At 45.5% G+C, this 20,000-nt stretch overlaps 1 protein-coding gene across 3 annotated transcripts in view; it reads left to right on the forward strand.

Annotated features, from left to right (window-relative positions):
• The window catches only part of LOC143282043 (uncharacterized), a 217,888-nt gene that overhangs the window by 123,356 nt on the left and 74,532 nt on the right, over positions 1 to 20,000 (forward strand). For all 3 annotated transcript variants that reach the window (XM_076587474.1, XM_076587477.1, XM_076587475.1), the window contains exon 5: positions 18,347 to 18,475. In XM_076587474.1, the coding sequence (XP_076443589.1) occupies positions 18,347 to 18,475 (129 nt within the window). The remainder of the gene's footprint in view (positions 1 to 18,346; positions 18,476 to 20,000) is intronic.

The following is a 20,000-nucleotide window of genomic DNA, read 5'->3' on the forward strand; positions in this document are numbered from 1 at the left end:
GTGTGTGTGTGCCACAAGCGGGAAGTAGCAATGACTTTTAGTCACGCGTCACTGTAGGAGTTTGAGATATTCTGCTTAAAAGTATGACGTTTCTACGATGAATTGCATCCCATTATATGTCTCTCTCTCTCTCTCTCTCTCTCTCTCTCTCTCTCTCTCTCTCTCTCTCTCTCTCTTGTATAGCAAGAAGAGAATATAAACATTTGTTAAAACGCAAAGAGAAGGATTTCAATCGTAATGCATTAGATAAAATTTTGGCTTCTGTGAATAATCAAAAACAGTTCTGGGAAAATATGCGCAAAGTTTCGTGTAAGAAAAAGATTGTAAACAATAATATATCTGTCGATGCATGGTTTCAGCACTTCAAAAAATTATTTGACAAAGGTACTCAGAATGATGAATTGGACGGGGGTGATACTGACTGTTATTTCAATAGACCAGTTTCAAAAGAGGAAATATTGTTAGCATTTAGGAAGATAAAAACCAGGAAAGCTGCTGGGCCAGATGGAATAATACGGGAATTGCTAAAAAAAAAAATGCAGGTGAATGTGTTGTTGATTTCTTTGTGTTATATTTCAATGCTTTGTTTCAAAGAGGCATGTTTCCTGAAAGATGGACGGAGGGAATTGTGCTTCCCCTATTCAAAAAAGGTTATGTGAATATCCCTAATAATCACAGAGGCATTACATTAAGTGATGTAAGTAGTAAAGTTTATAGTGCTGTTATTAATCGTCGTTTACAAGAATGGGTAGAAGAAAATAATATTACTGGGGAAGAGCAAGCTGGGTTTAAAAGGAATTATTCTACTATTGATCATATGTTTACTTTGTTAGCTTTTGTACAAAAACAATTTTGCTTTAATCGAAAGTTATATGTTGCATTCATAGACTTTGAGAAGGCCTTTGATTCTATAAACAGAAAATTTCTATGGTATATTCTCTTAAAAAATGGAATAAATGGTAAGTTATATCGATGTATTAAAAGCATGTATAATAACGTTAAGGTAAGGATAAGATGTGGGTCTAAATTGACAGACTATATCAGTTGCACATATGGTGTAAACAGGGTGATGTGTGCAGCCCTATACTATTTTCACTCTTTATAAATGAACTTGCAAGAGAAGTTATAGAAAATGGTAAGCATGGGGCACGATTCTCTCTTGATTATTTTGAGCTTTTTATTTTACTTTTGGCAGATGACGTTGTTTTGCTTTCAGAAACAGTAACTGGTTTGCAAACTCAGTTGAAAATTTACATAAAGCAGCTTGTTCTCTTGAATTAAAAGTAAACTTGAATAAAAGTAATATTATTGTGTTCCGAAAAGGTGGTTATTTAGCCGCAAGAAAAAGATGGACATATAATAATCTTGTGATGCCAGTAGTTAATGCTTATAAATATTTAGGCATATTGTTTTCAACAAAACTTAGCTTCACTGCAACCTGTATCGATTTGTCCAGTAAAGATAAGAATACAGTTTTATGTATTTTGCAGCAATTACGTAATTTGAATAATGGCAGTTTATCTTTGTTTCCCAAGTTATTTGATTTACAGGTTCAACCCATTGACCAGTATGGTGCAGAACTTTGGGGCCTTGATACTTCAGCGTGCCATATTGAAAAAGTACACTTATTTGCTTTAAAAAAAAGTTTCTGGGGATTGAATTGCGAACGCCCAATGATCTTGTATATGGCGAAACCAATAGATATCCAATTTACATAAATTCTAAGATACGTTGTATTCGTTACTGGTTGAAGTTAACGAGAATGGATAATCACAGACTGCCACGTAAAGCCTATAGGACGTTACATGATTTAGATGAAAAAGGTAAAAGAAATTGGGCGTCAAATATTCGATGTAAATTATACCAATATGTTTTTGGATATGTATGAATGAATCAAGGTGTCCAGGAAATTAAACAGTTTCTCACTGAATTTAAAGAAAGATTGATTGTTTGCATGTGGCAGGAATGGAACTCACATAAGGAAGACAGCAATCGGTTTGAAATATACAGAACATTTTGTACTACTCATGAAGTGAAAACGTACTTGCAAATTAGCTTAGACAAACATTTAAAATTCATAATGGCAAGATTTAGATTAGATATTTCAGAAATTGCTCAACATTATTATCGGTACAGAAAGCATACTGTGGATGAGTTGAATTGCCCTATGTGTAGAAGTGGTGTTGAAGATGAGTTACACTTTATTTTATGTTGTCCTGCTTTAAGTAAATTAAGAGAACAGTATATTCCACGAAAGTATTTTATGTTTCCAAATCAGTTTCGGCTAAGTCTGTTGATGGCATCTAATAAAGAAAGAATTGTAAAGAATTTTGTCCATTTACATATATGAAGCATTTAAGTTAAGATCAATGATATCATAATTCCTTTGATGATTGTTTCGCCTTGTGCACTTGCATGTTTAATCATGTTGTATACTGCACCCCTTCATGAGGGGCAATGGCCTATATGAATAAATCATCCGAATCCGAATTCGAATCTCTCTCTCTCTCTCTCTCTCTCTCTCTCTCTGTCACACACACACACACACACACACACACACACACACACACACGCACACGCACGCACGCACGCACGCACACACTACACCCTCCCCCTCCCTTCCCAACAAAAGCGGAGAAAAGAGAGCAGGAAACAACGTGATGACGTGTGTTGTGAAGTGTATCTACTGTTGACAGCTGCCTCCAATGGGCTTGAAGAGCGATAGGTTGGGTTGTGTCCCTTCTTTATCGGGCTGTGCACCCTCCCCCCCCCCATCTCCCCCCTCCCCCCCAACACACACACACCTTTTGCTTTTCAAACGCTACTTTCTTCCTTACTCTTCACACCCTTTTGTCTGCTCGGGTGTGTGTGTGTGTGTGTGTGTGTGTGTGTGTGTGAAAGGTCAGACCACCCAGTGTTTGCGTACTGTATATCCAAGATAAAGGAGAACTATTGTAAACAGGAAGAAGACTTAGTACAAACATTATGCGCGCACACACACACGCACGCACACACACACACACACACACACACACACACACACACACACACACACACACACACACACACACACACACACACACATACATACATACAGAGAGAGAGGGGGGAGAGAGAGAGAGAGACTTTAAGTTTATTTTGTCAGTTTCTAGACACCTCCATTCATTCATTCATTCGTTCGTTTGTTTGTTTATTCATGCATACATGTATCTATGATTATAATCAATTCCTGTTTAGTTTTCTTTGCATGTCTGCCTTATCTGCTTGGTCGAGTCGTGTGCATGCTTGTCACACAAAACTACTGTCGGCGTTGAAAGCAACCCCACAACCAGGGCCAGAAGCTTTACAGCGAATCTGATTCCAGAGGACAGTTTTATGACAGACCCACATGGCCACCCCACCCAATTAACCACCAGCTTTGTGCAGAAACGGGTAGATACCACCCAGCTGTAAACGTCAGAACGTCAGATACTATGCTATCTTCAACATCATCTGTGATAACCGCTACCCTCACAAAATTATTCCATGCGTAAAAAAAAAAAAAAAAAAATGATAATGAACACACACACACACACACACACACACACACACACACACACACACGGATCGTGTAGCCTTCACTGAAACAAACTCACGGGCTATAGCGCCAGTGCGTGTGTGTGGGCGGGTGGGGTGTGGGGGGTTAACTGCTGTGGGTGGCAGCTGGCTACATTTTTGTAATACGCACACACATGCAGACAGTAAGAAAAAAGGGAAGACGTGGCGCGTCACTGCGGCGACTGTGCTCTACCCACTGAGCCGAATGGGACTATTGAGCTCTACCCACTGAGCTGAATGGGACTATTGAGCTCTACCCACTGAGCTGAATGGGACTATTGAGCTCGATGGCTCTGCCACGGGATAGTGGAATGTGAGGGCTGGGACTACAGAGAGAGGGGGCGGGGGCGGAGAGGGGGGAGGTGGGGGGGACAGAGAGAGAGGGAGTGGGGGAGAGGTGGTGGAGGATGGGGGGGGGGGGAGATGTAGAACCGGAATTTCACACGGGAAAATCTTTTGTGATAGAAAGTAGTGCAATACAATACTGTGCATTACAATGCAATACGATACAACACAATGCAGTGCAGTGCAATGTAATACAACACAGTAAAGTACAGTACAACACAACACAAGACAACACAACACAGTAAAGTACAGTACAACTCAACACAACACAGTAAAGTACAGTACAACTCAACACAACACAACACAGTAAAGTACAGTACAACTCAACACAACACGAGACAACACAGTAAAGTACAGTATAACACAAGACAACACAACACAACACAGTAAAGTACAGTACAACACAACAGTAAAGTACAGTACAACACAAGACAACACAACACAGTAAAATACAATACAACACAACATAACACAGTAAAGTACAGTGCAACACAAGACAAGACAAGACAACACAGTACAACACAGTATCAGTATCAGTATCAGTAGCTCAAGGAGGCGTCACTGCGTTCGGACAAATCCATATACGCTGCACCACATCTGCCAAGCAGATGCCTGACCAGCAGCGTAACCCAACGCGCTTAGTCAGGCCATGAGAAAAAAAAAAAAAAAAAAAAAAAAAAAAAAAAAAAAAAAAAATATATATATATATATATATATATATATATATATATATATAAGCGTACATACATAAATAAATAAATAATAATTATGATGAAAAAAAAGATAGTAGTAATGAAAATAATGATAAAATAATAATAATAATAAATAAATAATTAAATAAATAAGACAACAATGATGACAAATAAGCAAATAAATATAAAACATGAAGACACACATTCACACATACACCCACACATGCATAACAGATATGCCCCCAAAACGCAGTTTCATAGATATGAAAGCACAGTCAAATACATATAAACGTACATGAGCTCCAACACACACACACACACACACACACACACACACACCACAAATTTCCCTGCACCTCCTCTACCCCCTCCTCCACACACTCGGAGTTTCTAGTCTATGTATCGCAGCTTCCACGGCACACACACACACACAAACACGCACACGCACACACACACACACACACACACACTCACACACACAGATGAACACTTACTTGTACAAGCACACACACACACGCCCATATCTCCCACCCCCAACCCCACACACATATATACAAAGATATATATATATAATATATACGTTCCAATATCCTGATGCTCCCACAGTGTAGGCATGCATACACTCACATACCTCATCCTCTATCTCACCTCCTCCTTGCACCCCCACCTCCCCCTCACACACACACACACACACACACACACACACACACACACATGCACAGAACTCTCCTGACACTTGTGTACACTTACACTCTCACGCATGCACAAACGCACTCAAAAACATAGACCCACACATACACACAAACACACACATACACACACGCACAGAGGCTGCCACTGATGGCCGCAAGAGGGATGGGAAAAGATCTCTGATGCCAAGAATGTGGCGTCTAGTGTGTTGCTCAGTCTACTGTATTTGGAAAAGCCCACAGAGACTCTGTTCCGTTTTGAAGAAATTTGCGCAATGTTGGTTTGGAAATGATGCCGATATTTGTTTGATTTGCAAAGCATCGGTCTCTACCTTTCATGTTAGACTTACGGCCGCTCCCACTCTCTGCTTTTATTTCTTTGAGGCGATCGATGGTGTGATGGCCTTGTACCTGTTCTTTTTGATATTCTTTGACTTTTCTGAGGATTTCCGATTTTCCTAGATGTAGGCCGCTCGTTGGTGTTGCGTTACCAGCAAGTCTGTCAGCTCGCTCATTTCCCTTAACTTCTGCATGTCCCGGGCAGTATGACCATGTGAGTTTTTTTATCTGAAAGTTGCGCATTGCCTTATGCCACTCTGGGCTTCCCATTCCGTTTTCAATTTTCTGTATGAGGTTCATTGAGTCGGTTAGAATCATGGCATGTTGGTTTCCGGGCGTATGGATGGACGATAGCCACTGGAGGGCATGTGTCACAGCTTCAACTTCCATCGTTAGGCTAACTGTTTTTCCATTTTGTTTCGCAGTGAATCCCCAACCGGATTGGTCTTTGGTGACTGAGCCATCTGTGTATATGATGATGTCCTCTTCTTTACTGTTTTCTTCTATGAGTAGCTTCACTTCCGCATCAGTTTTGCCCTCTGGCCATTCCCGACAATGTCTTCCTAGAGTGGGTGAAATGGCTGTGTTGAATAGATGGTTGAGGTTTTCGGGGTTTTTCTCCCATTCTTTTGTTTCTTTCAGGTCTTGTAGTCGGCATACTAGCTGGATTGTGTCTTCTGCTTGCCCCATCCATGATCTTCCTCGCCCTAGACGGCTGCCTTTTGGTTCTTTGACTGCGTCATGCAGTGGGTTTTGAGGGTTTTCTAATGCTTTGAAGTAGGTCTTGACCTGTTCTAACTTGTTTCTGGCCTGCACTGAAGGAAGGTCAAGCAGGTATCGCATGGTTTCTGTGGGCGTGTCTTTTGTTGTTCCAAGGATCAGCCTCATAGCTTCATTTTGTACTCTTTCTAATTTTAGGAGGTTGCTTTGAGACGGTGTTGTTAGCCCAAGTCCGTAGTCGATGACACTGAGGACGAGTGATTGGTATAGCAGGAAGAGGTGGCGTTGTTCAATACCTTTGGTTGCCATTGCCTTTAAGACTGAAAGGCCTTTTTTTGCAACAGTATTTTCCGTATGTTTTCTGAAGGTCAGCATCCTGTCGAAGTGTATTCCTAGGTAGCGTAGGCATTCAGTTTTCTCGATCTGAATCCCATCGAATGACACAGAAGGTGGTGCTTTGCTCGCGGTTCTGTTGTTCAGGGTGCACAGCAACGTTTGGGCTTTCGCTGGATTGATGGAAGATCCTGTGTCTTTGCACCATTGAGCAATATTGTTTAGTTGTTTCTGGACGGCTTTGGTTCTTTCCTGAGCATCTTTCGAAGTTTTGAAGACCAGGCCATCATCCGCAAGAGTAAGCACCCGAGCTATTCCATTGTTGTTTAAGTCTGCAAGGCCCTTCGTGTAGACATTGTAGAGGACAGGAGAGAGCGGAGACCCTTGTGGCAGTCCCATGGATAGTTTAGAAGGTGCAGACATCCAATCTCCGAGGCGTAGGACGACGGTTCTTTCCTGAAGCGCTGCTGCTATCCATGTTGTCAGTGTCAAACTTACTCCATACCTTAGTAGCAGCTCCATGAGGTGTGCAAACTGGACTTTATTGTAGGCATCTTCAAGGTCGATTGCTACTGCTAGTGTTTCTTCTTTCCTTTGAAATCCTTCATACACCTCATATGCAAAAGCAGCTGCATTTTCCCATGTGGACTTGCCTGTTCTGTAACCACCTTGATTTGAAGGGAGAATGTGCCTGTGTTCAAGATCCCTTGCAAGTTTCCTGGCTATCATGCGTTCCATGAGCTTTCCAGCGATGTTTTGCATGGTTAGGATCCGGTAGCCGCTTACCTGACGATGGTCCTTTCCTGGAAACTGTTTTGATATAGATTGAAAAGTTTGCTTCTGTCTTCTTCCGATAGTTCCTTGATGTCCGAGTAGCGAACTTTGTCTGGTCCAGGGACAGATTCTTTCTTGCATTTAGCTATTGCTTCATTTAGATCATCTATTGTCAGTCATCATCAGGTCCAGTCTGCATAAGGGTTTGGTTTAACTCCTCAACATATTTCTTTTTCTCATCTAAGTTTCTTTGATCGCTCTGTTGTATGAAACGTTTGAGCAGGGCGGATCCTTTTTCTTCGTTTGTCTTAAGCTTGGTTCCGTCAGTGTCTACCATGTCTGGGGTTGTTGTTGTGCACGTTTTCCCTTCCATGCGACGATAAAATTGCCAGAACTCTGTCAATGTTGAGTCATAACTGAGTGCCTCGCAAAACTGTTTCCACTTGTCATTTTTGGCCTCTTGAGCAATGGTTTCAAACTGTTTAGTTTTTTCTTTCATTTTTCTTTCAATATCTTTGTCTGGAGATGGTTTTGTTCTTTCTTTTTGCCAAAGTTTGACAGCCGCATGTTTTTCTATCCAGGCTCTCTCTGTGTCGGTATTCCACCATGGGGGCTGAATAGTTTTCATCCTGTTCAGTGCCGTTCTTTTGTTTCTTCTGCGTCTTAATTTTTCGATGACGGTTGTCTCTTTGGTTTCATACTGAAATGGATCACGCGGTTTCATGCAGCGTTTATCTGACAGTTTCTGTAGGCTGAAAACTACCGGGAGGTGGTCACTGCCTTGGTGTGGAAGCGTCTCTGCATTCATTTCTGCTCTGAATTTTGGAGATGTTAGAGCAATGTCGATCACACTGTCACTGTCCCCTTGTCTTGTTCCAAGGCGAGTTGGGGATGTGGTTGTTAATGGGCTAAGAAGAATTTCCCCTATCATTCCTTCAAGTGCGAGTCCTTGTGGCTTGGTGTTCTGCTGGTCCCATAGCTTGGATCTTGCATTGAGGTCTCCACAGATAATGACTGAGTCTCCAAATTCGTTCTCTATTTCCTCTAAAAAGGCCCAATCCTCTTTTGTTGTGCAGGTTCCTGGGTGAACATAGGCATTGATGAGCACGATGCTTTTGTGAATTCCGTCAGGTTTTTCGAGACGCACCCCCACTAGTTCACATGAGTTGCTACACCATTTCTCTAGATTTATGGTGGAAACTTTGTTTTTTAGGTTTTTGTTCAGTATGATAACACAACACAAGACAACACAAGACAAGACATGACAACACAGTAAAGTACAGTGCAACACAAGACAAGACAAGACAACACAACACAACACAGTAAAATACAATACAACACAACACAACACAGTAAAGTACAGTACAACACAACACAGTAAAGTACAGTACAACACAACACAAGACATGACAACACAGTACAACACAACACAAGACAACACAAGACAAGACATGACAACACAGTAAAGTACAGTGCAACACAAGACAAGACAAGACAACACAACACAACACAACACAGCGGCTTTACACTCAAAGTGGTACTGACGTCATGTTTCCTGTTCATGACGTGGAATGCCTTCATCTGTGTCATGCTTATCGTGGCTTGCTTACAGTGAGTTTTGTTTTGTTTTGTTTTGTTTTTCACCGGGATAAAATGGCACATGCCTATCTGTGTCTGTCCTTGCAGTCACTGCGGTGTTTGTCCAGAGTTTAGCTTCAGAGTGGAAGTGTAGGAGACGTTCACCAATTTGCTACACAACATGCTGAAAGATGGCTGTGCAAGGCGGAGCAATGAATGTGATATATGCCTGGGAAGAACCCCATTGAGGAGTGATATATGCCTGGAAAGAACCCCATTGAGGAGAGAAATGTGCCTGGAAAGAACCCCATTGAGGAGAGAAATGTGCCTGGAAAGAACCCCATTGAGGAGAGAAATATGCATGGAAAGAACCCCATTGAGGAGTGATATATGCCTGGAAAGAACCCCATTGAGGAGTGATATATGCCTGACAAGAACCCCATTGAGGAGAGAAATGTGCCTGACAAGAACCCCATTGAGGAGTAATATATGCATGGAAAGAACCCTATTGAGGAGTGATATATGCATGAAAAGAACCCAATTGAGGGGTGATATATGCCTGGGAAGAACCCCATTGAGGAGTGATATATGCCTGACAAGAACCCCATTGAGGAGTGATATATGCCTGGAAAGAACCCCATTGAGGAGTGATATATGCCTGGGAAGAACCCCATTGAGGAGTGATATATGCCTGGAAAGAACCCCATTGAGGAGTGATATATGCCTGGAAAGAACCCCATTGAGGAGTGATATATGCCTGGAAAGAACCCTATTGAGGAGTGGAAGTAGCAACGTAAAGGCGTCACAACCAAATATTTGCGAATGGAAAGTACAGTTAAATGGTACGTGTGTGTGTGTGTGTGTGTGTGTGTGTGTGTGTGTGTGTGTGTGTGTGTGTGTGAGTGTGTGTGTGTGTGTGTGTGTGTGTGTGTGTGTGTGTGTGTGTGTGTGTGTGAGGTGAGGGAGTATAAGTTCCGTGTTTATGTCTGTGGGGTTTTTTTGTTTTTGTTTTGTTTTGTTTTTTGCACGCGTGTGCGTGTTTGGTGTATTTCTATTTCCCTGATGAAAGGTAAAAATAAAACGAACAAAAACAGAAAAAAAGGAGAGAAAGAAAAGGTTAGGCAGGTGTATCGCTATTAAAAGACACCATCTGTGTTACCTGTCAGACATTTTGTTGGTGTGTTAGGTGGGCTGGGGTGTGTAAGGGGGGGGGGGGGAGGGGTTAGGAGGTGGTGGTCTAAGGGATCAATGTGGGTGGCCAGTTGATGGATGTAGAATAGACAGGTCCTTGTTTTCATAGGAATGCTCTTCTTTGATAGGAGGCCTTTTTCTTCTTGTTTTTGTTGTTCTTTTTCCTCTGCTACTGCTGTTTCTTCTTGTTCTGGTTCTTTTTGTTCTTCTCCTTCTCCTCGTTCTCCACCTCCTCACTCCTCCTCAGCCTCCTCCTTCATCTTCCTTATTGTCTCATCATCATCTTCATCATCATCTTCTTCTTTTTCCTGCTGCTCCATCATCTTCTGCATCTGTTGCCACTGCCGCTGTTACAGGATTCCAACTTGTTTGTATTCCGTGAAACCATCTCTACTTCATCATCTTCTTTCCTTCTTATAGAAATGAAAATATTTCTTTTGATTTTTTTTCTCACTCTACCCCCCACCCCTCCCCCTCACCCCTCCAACCCCACACTCCCCATGGTCTCACTAAACCCACGCCTTTTGTCAACCTTTATTTTTCAGCTCAGTTTTCTTTCCTTCTGCTGTTGCTTTGAGGTTGCTGCCAGTGCTACTGCAGCAGATGATCCCACAGCTGACGATGATGATTGTCATGTCTGTTGTTCCTGATGTTGTGCACGTGTGTGGTGGGGCTGGGTATGGCGGGGGGGGGGTGGGGGGGGTGGGTGGGAGGGGGCTGGAGGGGGAAAGGAGGGGGAGAGGGGGGGGGAGAGGCAGTTGCCACATATCCTACTCACCGGCCACGAACACAGAATCATTTCCACACAGACATAAACCACGAGGTGGACCGGATGTGGTTGGGGAATCTTTAAAGAGATCAGGGGGAGGGGCGTGAACCGGGAGAAGAGACACATCCGGGAGTCTAGCAGCACGTGCAGCCAACGACAACACGGTGACGTCACTGACTGTCATGATGACGTTCTCGTGTGCCAAGCCAAACACGCCGCGTCATCAGCAGCCGATACTGACTCAGGAAACACAAACGCCTCGCGAGAGTTGTGTTTTTTTCTGGTGAGGGATGGAGGGGGGGTTATTAAGTCTGCTTATTTTGTCTGCTAATATTACATCGGGTTATTACGGCTGGTTATGAGGTCTGGGTGCTTCCGTGACAGATACCACGCACAGAAGGCAGGGCCGTGACAGGATAGGTCAGGCATTGGACTTCTGATCCAGTGTTCACCAGTGATCAGTGTGACTTGTGATCCAGTGTTCACCAGTGATCAGTGTGACTTGTGATACAGTGTTCACCAGTGATAGTGTGACTTGTGATACAGTGTTCACAGTGATAGTGTGACTTGTGATCCAGTGTTCACAGTGATCAGTGTGACTTGTGACCCAGTGTTCACCAGTGATCAGTGTGACTTGTGATACAGTGTTCACCAGTGATCAGTGTGACTTGTGATACAGTGTTCACCAGTGATCAGTGTGACTTGTGATCCAGTGTTCACCAGTGATAGTGTGACTTGTGATACAGTGTTCACAGTGATCAGTGTGACTTGTGACCCAGTGTTCACCAGTGATCAGTGTGACTTGTGATCCAGTGTTCACCAGTGATCAGTGTGACTTGTGACCCAGTGTTCACCAGTGATCAGTGTGACTTGTGACCCAGTGTTCACCAGTGATCAGTGTGACTTGTGATCCAGTGTTCACCAGTGATCAGTGTGACTTGTGACCCAGTGTTCACCAGTGATCAGTGTGACTTGTGATCCAGTGTTTACCAGTGATAAGTGTGACTTGTGATCCAGTGTTCACCAGTGATCAATGTGACGTGTGACCCAGTGTTCACTAGTGATCAGTGATGGACTTGTGACCCAGTGTTGACCAGTGATCAGTGTGACTGACCCAGTGTTTACCAGTGATCAATGTGACTTGTGATCAAGTGTTCACCAGTGATCAGGGTGACTTGTGATCCAGTGTTCACCAGTGATCAGGGTGACTTGTGATCCAGTGTTCACCAGTGATCAGGGTGACTTGTGATCAGTGTTCACCAGAGATCAGTGTGACTTGTGATCCAGTGTTCACCAGAGATCAGTGTGACTTGTGATCCAGTGTTCATCAGAGATCAGGGTGACTTGTGATCCAGTGTTCACCAGTGATCAGGGTGACTTGTGATCCAGTGTTCACCAGTGATCAGGGTGACTTGTGATCCAGTGTTCACCAGAGATCAGGGTGACTTGTGATCCAGTGTTCACCAGTGATCAGGGTGACTTGTGATCCAGTGTTCACCAGAGATGAGGGTGACTTGTGATCCAGTGTTCACCAGTGATCAGGGTGACTTGTGATCCAGTGTTCACCAGAGATCAGGGTGACTTGTGATCCAGTGTTCACCAGAGATGAGGGTGACTTGTGATCCAGTGTTCACCAGTGATCAGTGTGACTTGTGATCCAGTGTTCACCAGTGATCAGTGTGACTTGTGATCCAGTGTTCACCAGTGATCAGTGTGACTTGTGACCCAGTGTTCACCAGTGATCAGTGTGACTTGTGATCCAGTGTTCACCAGAGATCAGGGTGACTTGTGATCCAGTGTTCACCAGTGATCAGGGTTCGAGGCCCTGTGTCAGCAAAGTGTCGTGTCCTGGAAAGGGGACTTTACAATGACTGTTCTCACTCCACCCAGGTGTGAATGGGTTCTGACATGAGTCGTGGAAGGTTAACAGCGGCGGAAACTGGGGATCAGGCCCCGCCTGTCCTTGTACAACCCCAGCTCAGTGAATAGGAATTCATTGCACCTATGGCCAGAAAAGGCCATAGGACCGTTGACTTTTATAGATATTTATTATGTCTGAGTAATATGTTAGGTGATATATTATATACGTGCCAGATACTACACATGGTTGGGTTGTATATATTGATCTTAGCAGCGCTAACTTATGTTACCATTCCGAACTTTCCTAAGCCTGTGGAAAGATTTTTTTCGTTAACTTATGGAAATTCTTAACCCTAAACTAGGGTAGATTCCGGAAATATAGCGCGATCTTTGATCAACAATGAGAATACTCGAAAAGTCTATGGGCATTTTCTAACTCTAAGCAAATGGATTAAGTGTGATCTTAACAGTGCTAAATTTGCTTCATGTTAAGAATGTTCCCAATTCTACAGAATTAGCGTAATAGACTTAGGGAAATTCTGAAAGCTAAGGAAGCTCAACGCTGCTAAGATCGTTCATCGAAACTCACCAAACCCTAGGAGCTGTTTTTCCTGTCTTTCGTGGGGTTAGGATATGATAATGATGTGATAAGAACATTTCCGAAGGCGATAAGAACAATATGAAATATCATAACTATATCAGTTTGAAAGAACAGGTGACATAATCATTGGTTTCTATTTCATCGTGCCTCTAAGGCCTCAGGTTCTGTTAGGGACACTCTCTCGGAATCAGAAAAATGTGTAAGTAGTAGCTTTAAAAGCAAATCAGTACAAGAAAGAGAAGAGAAAAAGAAGAAAAACCAGAAAAGCCCAAGCCCACCACTTCCACAGCACGTTGTCTGTGCAGGTGTTCCTTCCCCAGCTCCGTCCTCAGTGGGCGTGCTCACAGGCAGCACAACACAGATAAAAGAAGCAGCAGCAGCTACAGACTCTGTTTGTTTCCACACAAAGCTTATCATGCCACTCGCTTCTATATTTATCCGCATCGTCTGCCGTGTTCAGCATGAGTGGTTTACGCGTGTAAAACATCTTGTCGTTACATGCTTTCCCAATTAGAAGTATATGATACATTTATCGTCTTGTGATGCTGACGTGACCTGAGAGCCAGGTGAATGACGTGTGTGTGTGTGTTTGTGTTGGAAGTTAGGAGGTGTTGTTATTGCGCTCGTTTCTATCTGAATCTCCTTCGCTGTCTTTTCTCCTACGCACCACCGTCTCTCTCTCTCTCTCTCTCTCTCTCTCTCTCTCTCTCTCTCTCTCTCTGTCTGTCTGTCTGTCTGTGTCTGTGTGAGTGTCTGTACGTGAGTGTGTTAATGCGTGTGCCTGTGTGTGTATGCGTGTGCCTGTGTGTGTGTGCGTGTACGCGCGCGCACGCGTAAAAGTGAGAGTGACACTCGTTCGTTTGAATGAGTGTGCATTTGTATTGGAGAGAGAGAGGGAGGACAGGGGGCGGGGGGTAGCGGGATAGTAGAGAGAGAGGAGGGAGGGGGGTAGAGGGATAGTGGAGAGAGAGGGGGGAGGGTAGTGAGAGAGAGGGGGAAGGGGGGTAGAGGGATAGTGGAGAGAGAAGTGGGAGGGGGGTAGAGGGGTAGTGAGAGAGAGGAGGCAGGGGGTAGAGGGATAGTGGAGAGAGAGGGGGGTAGAGGGATAGTGGAGAGAGAGGGGGGAGGGGGGTAGAGGGGTAGTGAGAGAGAGGGGGGAGGGGTGTAGAGGGGTAGTGAGAGAGAGGGGGGAGGGGGGTAGAGGGGTAGTGAGAGAGAGGGGGGAGGGGGGTAGAGGGGTAATGAGAGAGAGGAGGGAGGGGGTAGAGGGATAGTGGAGAGAGAGGGGGGAGGGGGGTAGAGGGGTAGTGAGAGACAGGGGGGAGGGGAAGAGGGATAGTGGAGAGAGAGGGGGAAGGGGGATAGTGGAGAGAGAGGGGGGTTGATGGATAGTGGAGAGAGAGGGGGGTAGAGGGATAGTGGAGAGAGGGGGGAGGGGAAGAGGGATAGTGGAGAGAGAGGGGGGTAGAGGGATAGTGGAGAGAGAGGGGGGTAGAGGGATAGTGGAGAGAGAGGGGGGAGGGGGGTAGAGGGGTAATGAGAGAGAGGAGGGAGGGGGTAGAGGGATAGTGGAGAGAGAGGGGGGAGGGGGGTAGAGGGGTAGTGAGAGAGAGGGGGGAGGGGAAGAGGGATAGTGGAGAGAGAGGGGGAAGGGGGATAGAGGGATAGTGGAGAGAGAGGGGGGTAGAGGGATAGTGGAGAGAGAGGGGGGGTAGAGGGATAGTGAAGAGAGGGGGGAGGGGGTAGAGGGATAGTGGAGAGAGAGAGGGGAGGGGGTAGAGGGATAGTGGAGAGAGAGGGGAGGGGGTAGAGGGATAGTGGAGAGAGAGGGGGTAGGGGGATAGTGGAGAGAGAGGGGGGTAGAGGGATAGTGGAGAGAGAGGGGGAGGGGGTAGCGGGATAGTGGAGAGAGGGGGGGAGGGGATACCGAGATAGTGGAGAGAGAGAGGAGGGAGGGGGGTAGCGGATAGTGGAGACAGGGGGGAGAGTGGTAGAGGATAGTGGAGAGAGAGAGGGGGCAGGGGGTAGAGGATAGTGAGAGAGGAGGAGGTATAGGATAGTGGAGAGGGAGGGGGGTAGAGGGATAGTGGAGAGAGAGGGGGAGGGGGTAGAGGGATGGTGGAGAGAGAGGGGAGAGGGGGGTAGAGGGATAGTGGAGATAGAGGGGGGATGGGGTATCGGGATAGTGGAGAGAGAAAGAAAGTGAGGGGGGGAGGGAGAGACAGACATACAGACAAACAAATATACATGCAGACAGACAGATAGACATACAGACAGACAGACAGACATGCAGACAGACAGACGGAGACATAGGCAAAAGAAGTAGAAATGCAAGCTCCCTCTCTATGAAAGCAGACAGGCAGGCATGGGCAAATCACGGGAGACTATGGAGAGTCGCTGTGGGTGGTGGTTAAAACAGCGTCGGGTGTGGCTGGACAGGCGGATAGTGAAACGACAGACCAGCACTGTTAGGGCTTATCACTCTCTTTAGACTTCATAATTATACAGTAGTGGCGGGAGAAAGGTGGGAGGGAGAGAGGGAATGGATTAATTAATTATCAAATTGATGAATTTTACTTGCTGATTTACTTACTGAATTCTAATGATGTAAGCCAACAGTGATGACGTCCAACAATGATGCTGTTGTTTCCCAACTTGGCCTCGGTAAAAAACACACACACACACACAAAAACCCAACAACAACGGAAATTAAAATCAGGCACAGAGAGAGAGAGAGGGGGGGGGCAGACAGGGAGACAGACAGACAGACAAACAAAGAGACAGAAGGCAGGCAGGTAGGCAGACAAACAGACAGACATACAGGCAGACAGACAGACAGTTTGAGTGTTCCTACTTTACACACCAATGGTGCTGGCATTCCCTGCAGTCCAGCGTGTTGTTTCAAGTGAAGTGCTACCTGTCACTGTCTCTCCATCTGCCTGCCTGCCTGCCTGCCTGCCTGCCTGGCTGTCTGCCTGCCTGTCAGTCTGTCTGTCTGTCTGCCTGCCTGCCTGCCTGCCTGCCTGCTTGCCTGCCTGCCTGCCTGTCCTCTGTCTGTCTGTCTGTCTGCCTGCCTGTCTGTCTGTCTGACAAATGTGTTAGAGACCAGGACTGTAGCTGGCGGGTAGGAATAAGTTTAAAGCGACACTTAGAGTAAAAGGTGTATAGCTGAAGACTCTCAGCGACAGCGAGAGAGAGAGAGAGAGAGAGAGAGAGAGAGAGAGAGCAAACATGTTTCGTCAAACAGGGTGTTCAGCCCAAACACTGCTTCTATTCTGCGTTCAGTTGGGCTGCGGACTACTGAGCTGAACTGAAATGGACCACAGAGCTACAACTCGTCTCTGTCAGAGGAAAACAACAACACAATGAATCCTCCGAGCCTTCACACACACACACACACACACACACACACACACACACACACACCAGACTCATAAAACAAAAATTAACCCCTTCGCCCCCACTCCTCCTTTCTTTTCCCTTCAGCATTCCCTTGAAGAGAGACCCCAAGCCAGCCTCCCCCAGCCCGTGCCCGTCCACCACCTGTCGATGCCCGTCCAGAGCCAGAGACACGCTGAGCACCAGTCACTGCAGCATGGGGCGTTGTGTGTGTGCACCTCGTAGTGCCAGCCGCTTCTCATCACTGCTTCCGCTCACGTGTCACCTCGTGTCCTGCGGTTCTGCTTCCGCTCACGTGTTCCTCGCTTCCGCTCACGTGTCGTGCAGTTGTTTCCGGTCACGTGTCACCTCCTTCTTCTGCTCGCGTGTCAGGCCGCCCGTGGTCAGATCTGTAGGGGGTTTAAGGGTGGTGGGTGGTGGTGGTGGTGGTGGTGTGTGTGTGTGTGTGTGTGTGTGTGTGTGTGTGACACGCTTGACGTGTTCAGCGCGGAGACAAATTGATTTACCGTGGGTGGCGATGGATGCATGAGTGACTGGAGTTGGCCCTCCCTGTCCTGTCAGTCGCTATGTTCAGCCGTCTGTCTCATGGTGTTGGCCTCGCTCCCTTCCTTCCTTCCTTCCTTCCTTCCCTCTGTCATGTGTTCACCTCTTCCTTCACTCCTGTCTGTCTCATGGTGTTGTCCCTACTTCCTTCCGTCCTTCCTTCCTTCCTTCCTTCATTCCCTCTGTCATGTTGTCACCTCTTCCTTCACTCCTGTCTGTCTCATGGAGTTGTCCCTACTTTCTTCCGTCCTTCCTTCCTTCCTTCCTTCCTTCCCTCTGTCATGTTGTCACCTCTTCCTTCACTCCTGTCTGTCTCATGGTGTTGGGCCTACTTCCTTCCTTCCTTCCGTCCTTCCTTTCTTCCTTCCCTCTGTCATGTTGTCACCTCTTCCTTCACTCCTGTCTGTCTCATGGTGTTGGGCCTACTTTCTTCCTTCCTTTCGTCCTTCCTTCCTTCCTTCCCTCTGTCATGTGTTCACCTCTTCCTTCACTCCTGTCTGTCTCATGGTGTTGGGCCTACTTCCTTCCGTCCTTCCTTCCTTCCTTCCCTCTGTGTCATGCTTCACCTCTTCCTTCACTCCTGTCTGTCTTCTCTGCATTGTCTTCTGTGTTCTTTCCTTTATGTGTGACACTTCTTCAATCTTTGTTTTGTCTGTCCGTCTTCACATCTGAGTCTATGTTTGTCTGTTTGTTTGTCTGTCTGTCTGTCAGTCTGATGGCTTTCTTCCTTATTGCTCGCTTCCCCCCCCCCCCCCTCTCTCTCTCTCTCTCTCTCTCTCTCTCTCTCTCTCTCTCTCTGTCTTTGGCAATGGTGATAATGCCAAGTGCATTGATGGTGATGACGATGATGATGATGATGATGATGACGATGACGACGGACGACAACGCTGATGACGATGTGTGTGTGTGTGCACAGAACCGAGGTGGCGGTCTGGACATGAACGTGAAGGAGGCGTGGGAGATGGGGTATACGGGGAAAGGGGTGGTGGTCACCATCCTGGATGACGGCATTGAGAAGGACCACCCCGACCTCAAGATCAACTACGTGAGTTGATGCTGGTCTTGCTGTCGTGTGTGCTGCTGGGGTTGTTGTTGTTGTTGTTTATGTTGTGTTTTTTTTGGTGTTGTTGTTGTTTGCTGCGCGTCTTGGTGTCGTGTGTGCTGTCGGGGTTGTTGTTGTTTATGTTGTTGTTTATGTTGTTGTTGTTTATGTTGTTGCTGTTTGCTGTGCGTCTTGCTGTCGTGTGTGCTGTTGGGATTGTTGTTGTTGTTTATGTTGTTGTTGTTTGCTGCGCGTCTTGCTGTCGTGTGTGCTGTTGGGATTGTTGTTGTTTATGTTGTTGTTTATGTTGTTTTTTGTGTTGTTGTTTATGTTGTTGTTGTTTGCTGTGCGTCTTGCTGTTGTGTGTACTGTTGTTTATGTTGTTGTTGTTGTTTATGTTGTTGTTTTTTGTGTTGTTTGCTGCGCGTCTTGGTGTCGTCTGTGCTGTTGGGATTGTTGTTGTTTATGTTGTTGTTTTTTGTGTTGTTGTTTGCTGTGCGTCTTGCTGTCGTGTGTGCTGTTGGGATTGTTGTTGTTGTTTATGTTGTTGTTTATGTTGTTGTTGTTTGCTGCGCGTCTTGGTGTCGTGTGTGCTGCTGAGGTTGTTGTTGTTGTTTATGTCCTAGATCTTGTTTTTGCTGCTGTTGGTGGTGGTGGTGGTGTTTGTTATTGTAGTTCTTGCTGTGCAACTGAGTGAGTTGTTATTGTCGTTCTTGCTGTGCAACTGAGTGAGTTGTTATTGTCGTTCTTGCTGTGCAACTGAGTGAGTTGTTATTGTCGTTCTTGCTGTGCAACTGAGTGAGTTGTTATTGTCGTTCTTGTTGTGCAACTGAGTGAGTTGTTATTGTCGTTCTTGTTGTGCAACTGAGTGAGTTGTTATTGTCGTTCTTGTTGTGCAGCTGAGTGAGTTGTTATTGTCGTTCTTGTTGTGCAGCTGAGTGAGTTATTGTCGTTCTTGTTGTGCAACTAAGTGAGTTGTTATTGGCGTTCTTGTTGTGCAACTAAGTGAGTTGCTATTGGGGTTCTTGTTGTGCAACTAAGTGAGTTGTTATTGTCGCTCTTGTTGTGCAACTAAGTGAGTTGTTATTGGCGTTCTTGTTGTGCAACTAAGTGAGTTGTTATTGTCGTTCTTGTTGTGCAACTAAGTGAGTTGTTATTGTTGTTGCTGATGATTTGTTGTTGTATTCTTTGTTGTTGCCGTTCTTGCAAGCAATTTGAATCTGTCTCCCTGTCTTTGTATGATTTTGTTTTTTGGGTTCTTTTGGGGTTTTGTGTGTGTGTGTGTGGGTGTGCGTATGTGCGTGCGTGCGTGTGTGTGTGTGTGTGTGTGTGTGTGTGTGTGTGTGTGTGTGTGTGTGTGTGTGTGTGTGTGTGTGTGTGTGTGTGTAGGGTGGAGAAGGAAGTGGACTGTTCTTCTGTCTGTTTGCATGCTTAAATTTCTGTGTTTCGCTCTTTCTCTCTGTCTCTGTCTCTGCCTGTCTCTGTCTCTCTCTCTGTGTCTCTGTGTGTCTCTCTGTGTGTCTTTGTC

The sequence above is a fragment of the Babylonia areolata genome, chromosome 5 (assembly GCF_041734735.1).
Source record: "Babylonia areolata isolate BAREFJ2019XMU chromosome 5, ASM4173473v1, whole genome shotgun sequence".
Classification (NCBI taxonomy): Eukaryota; Metazoa; Mollusca; class Gastropoda; order Neogastropoda; family Buccinidae; genus Babylonia; species Babylonia areolata.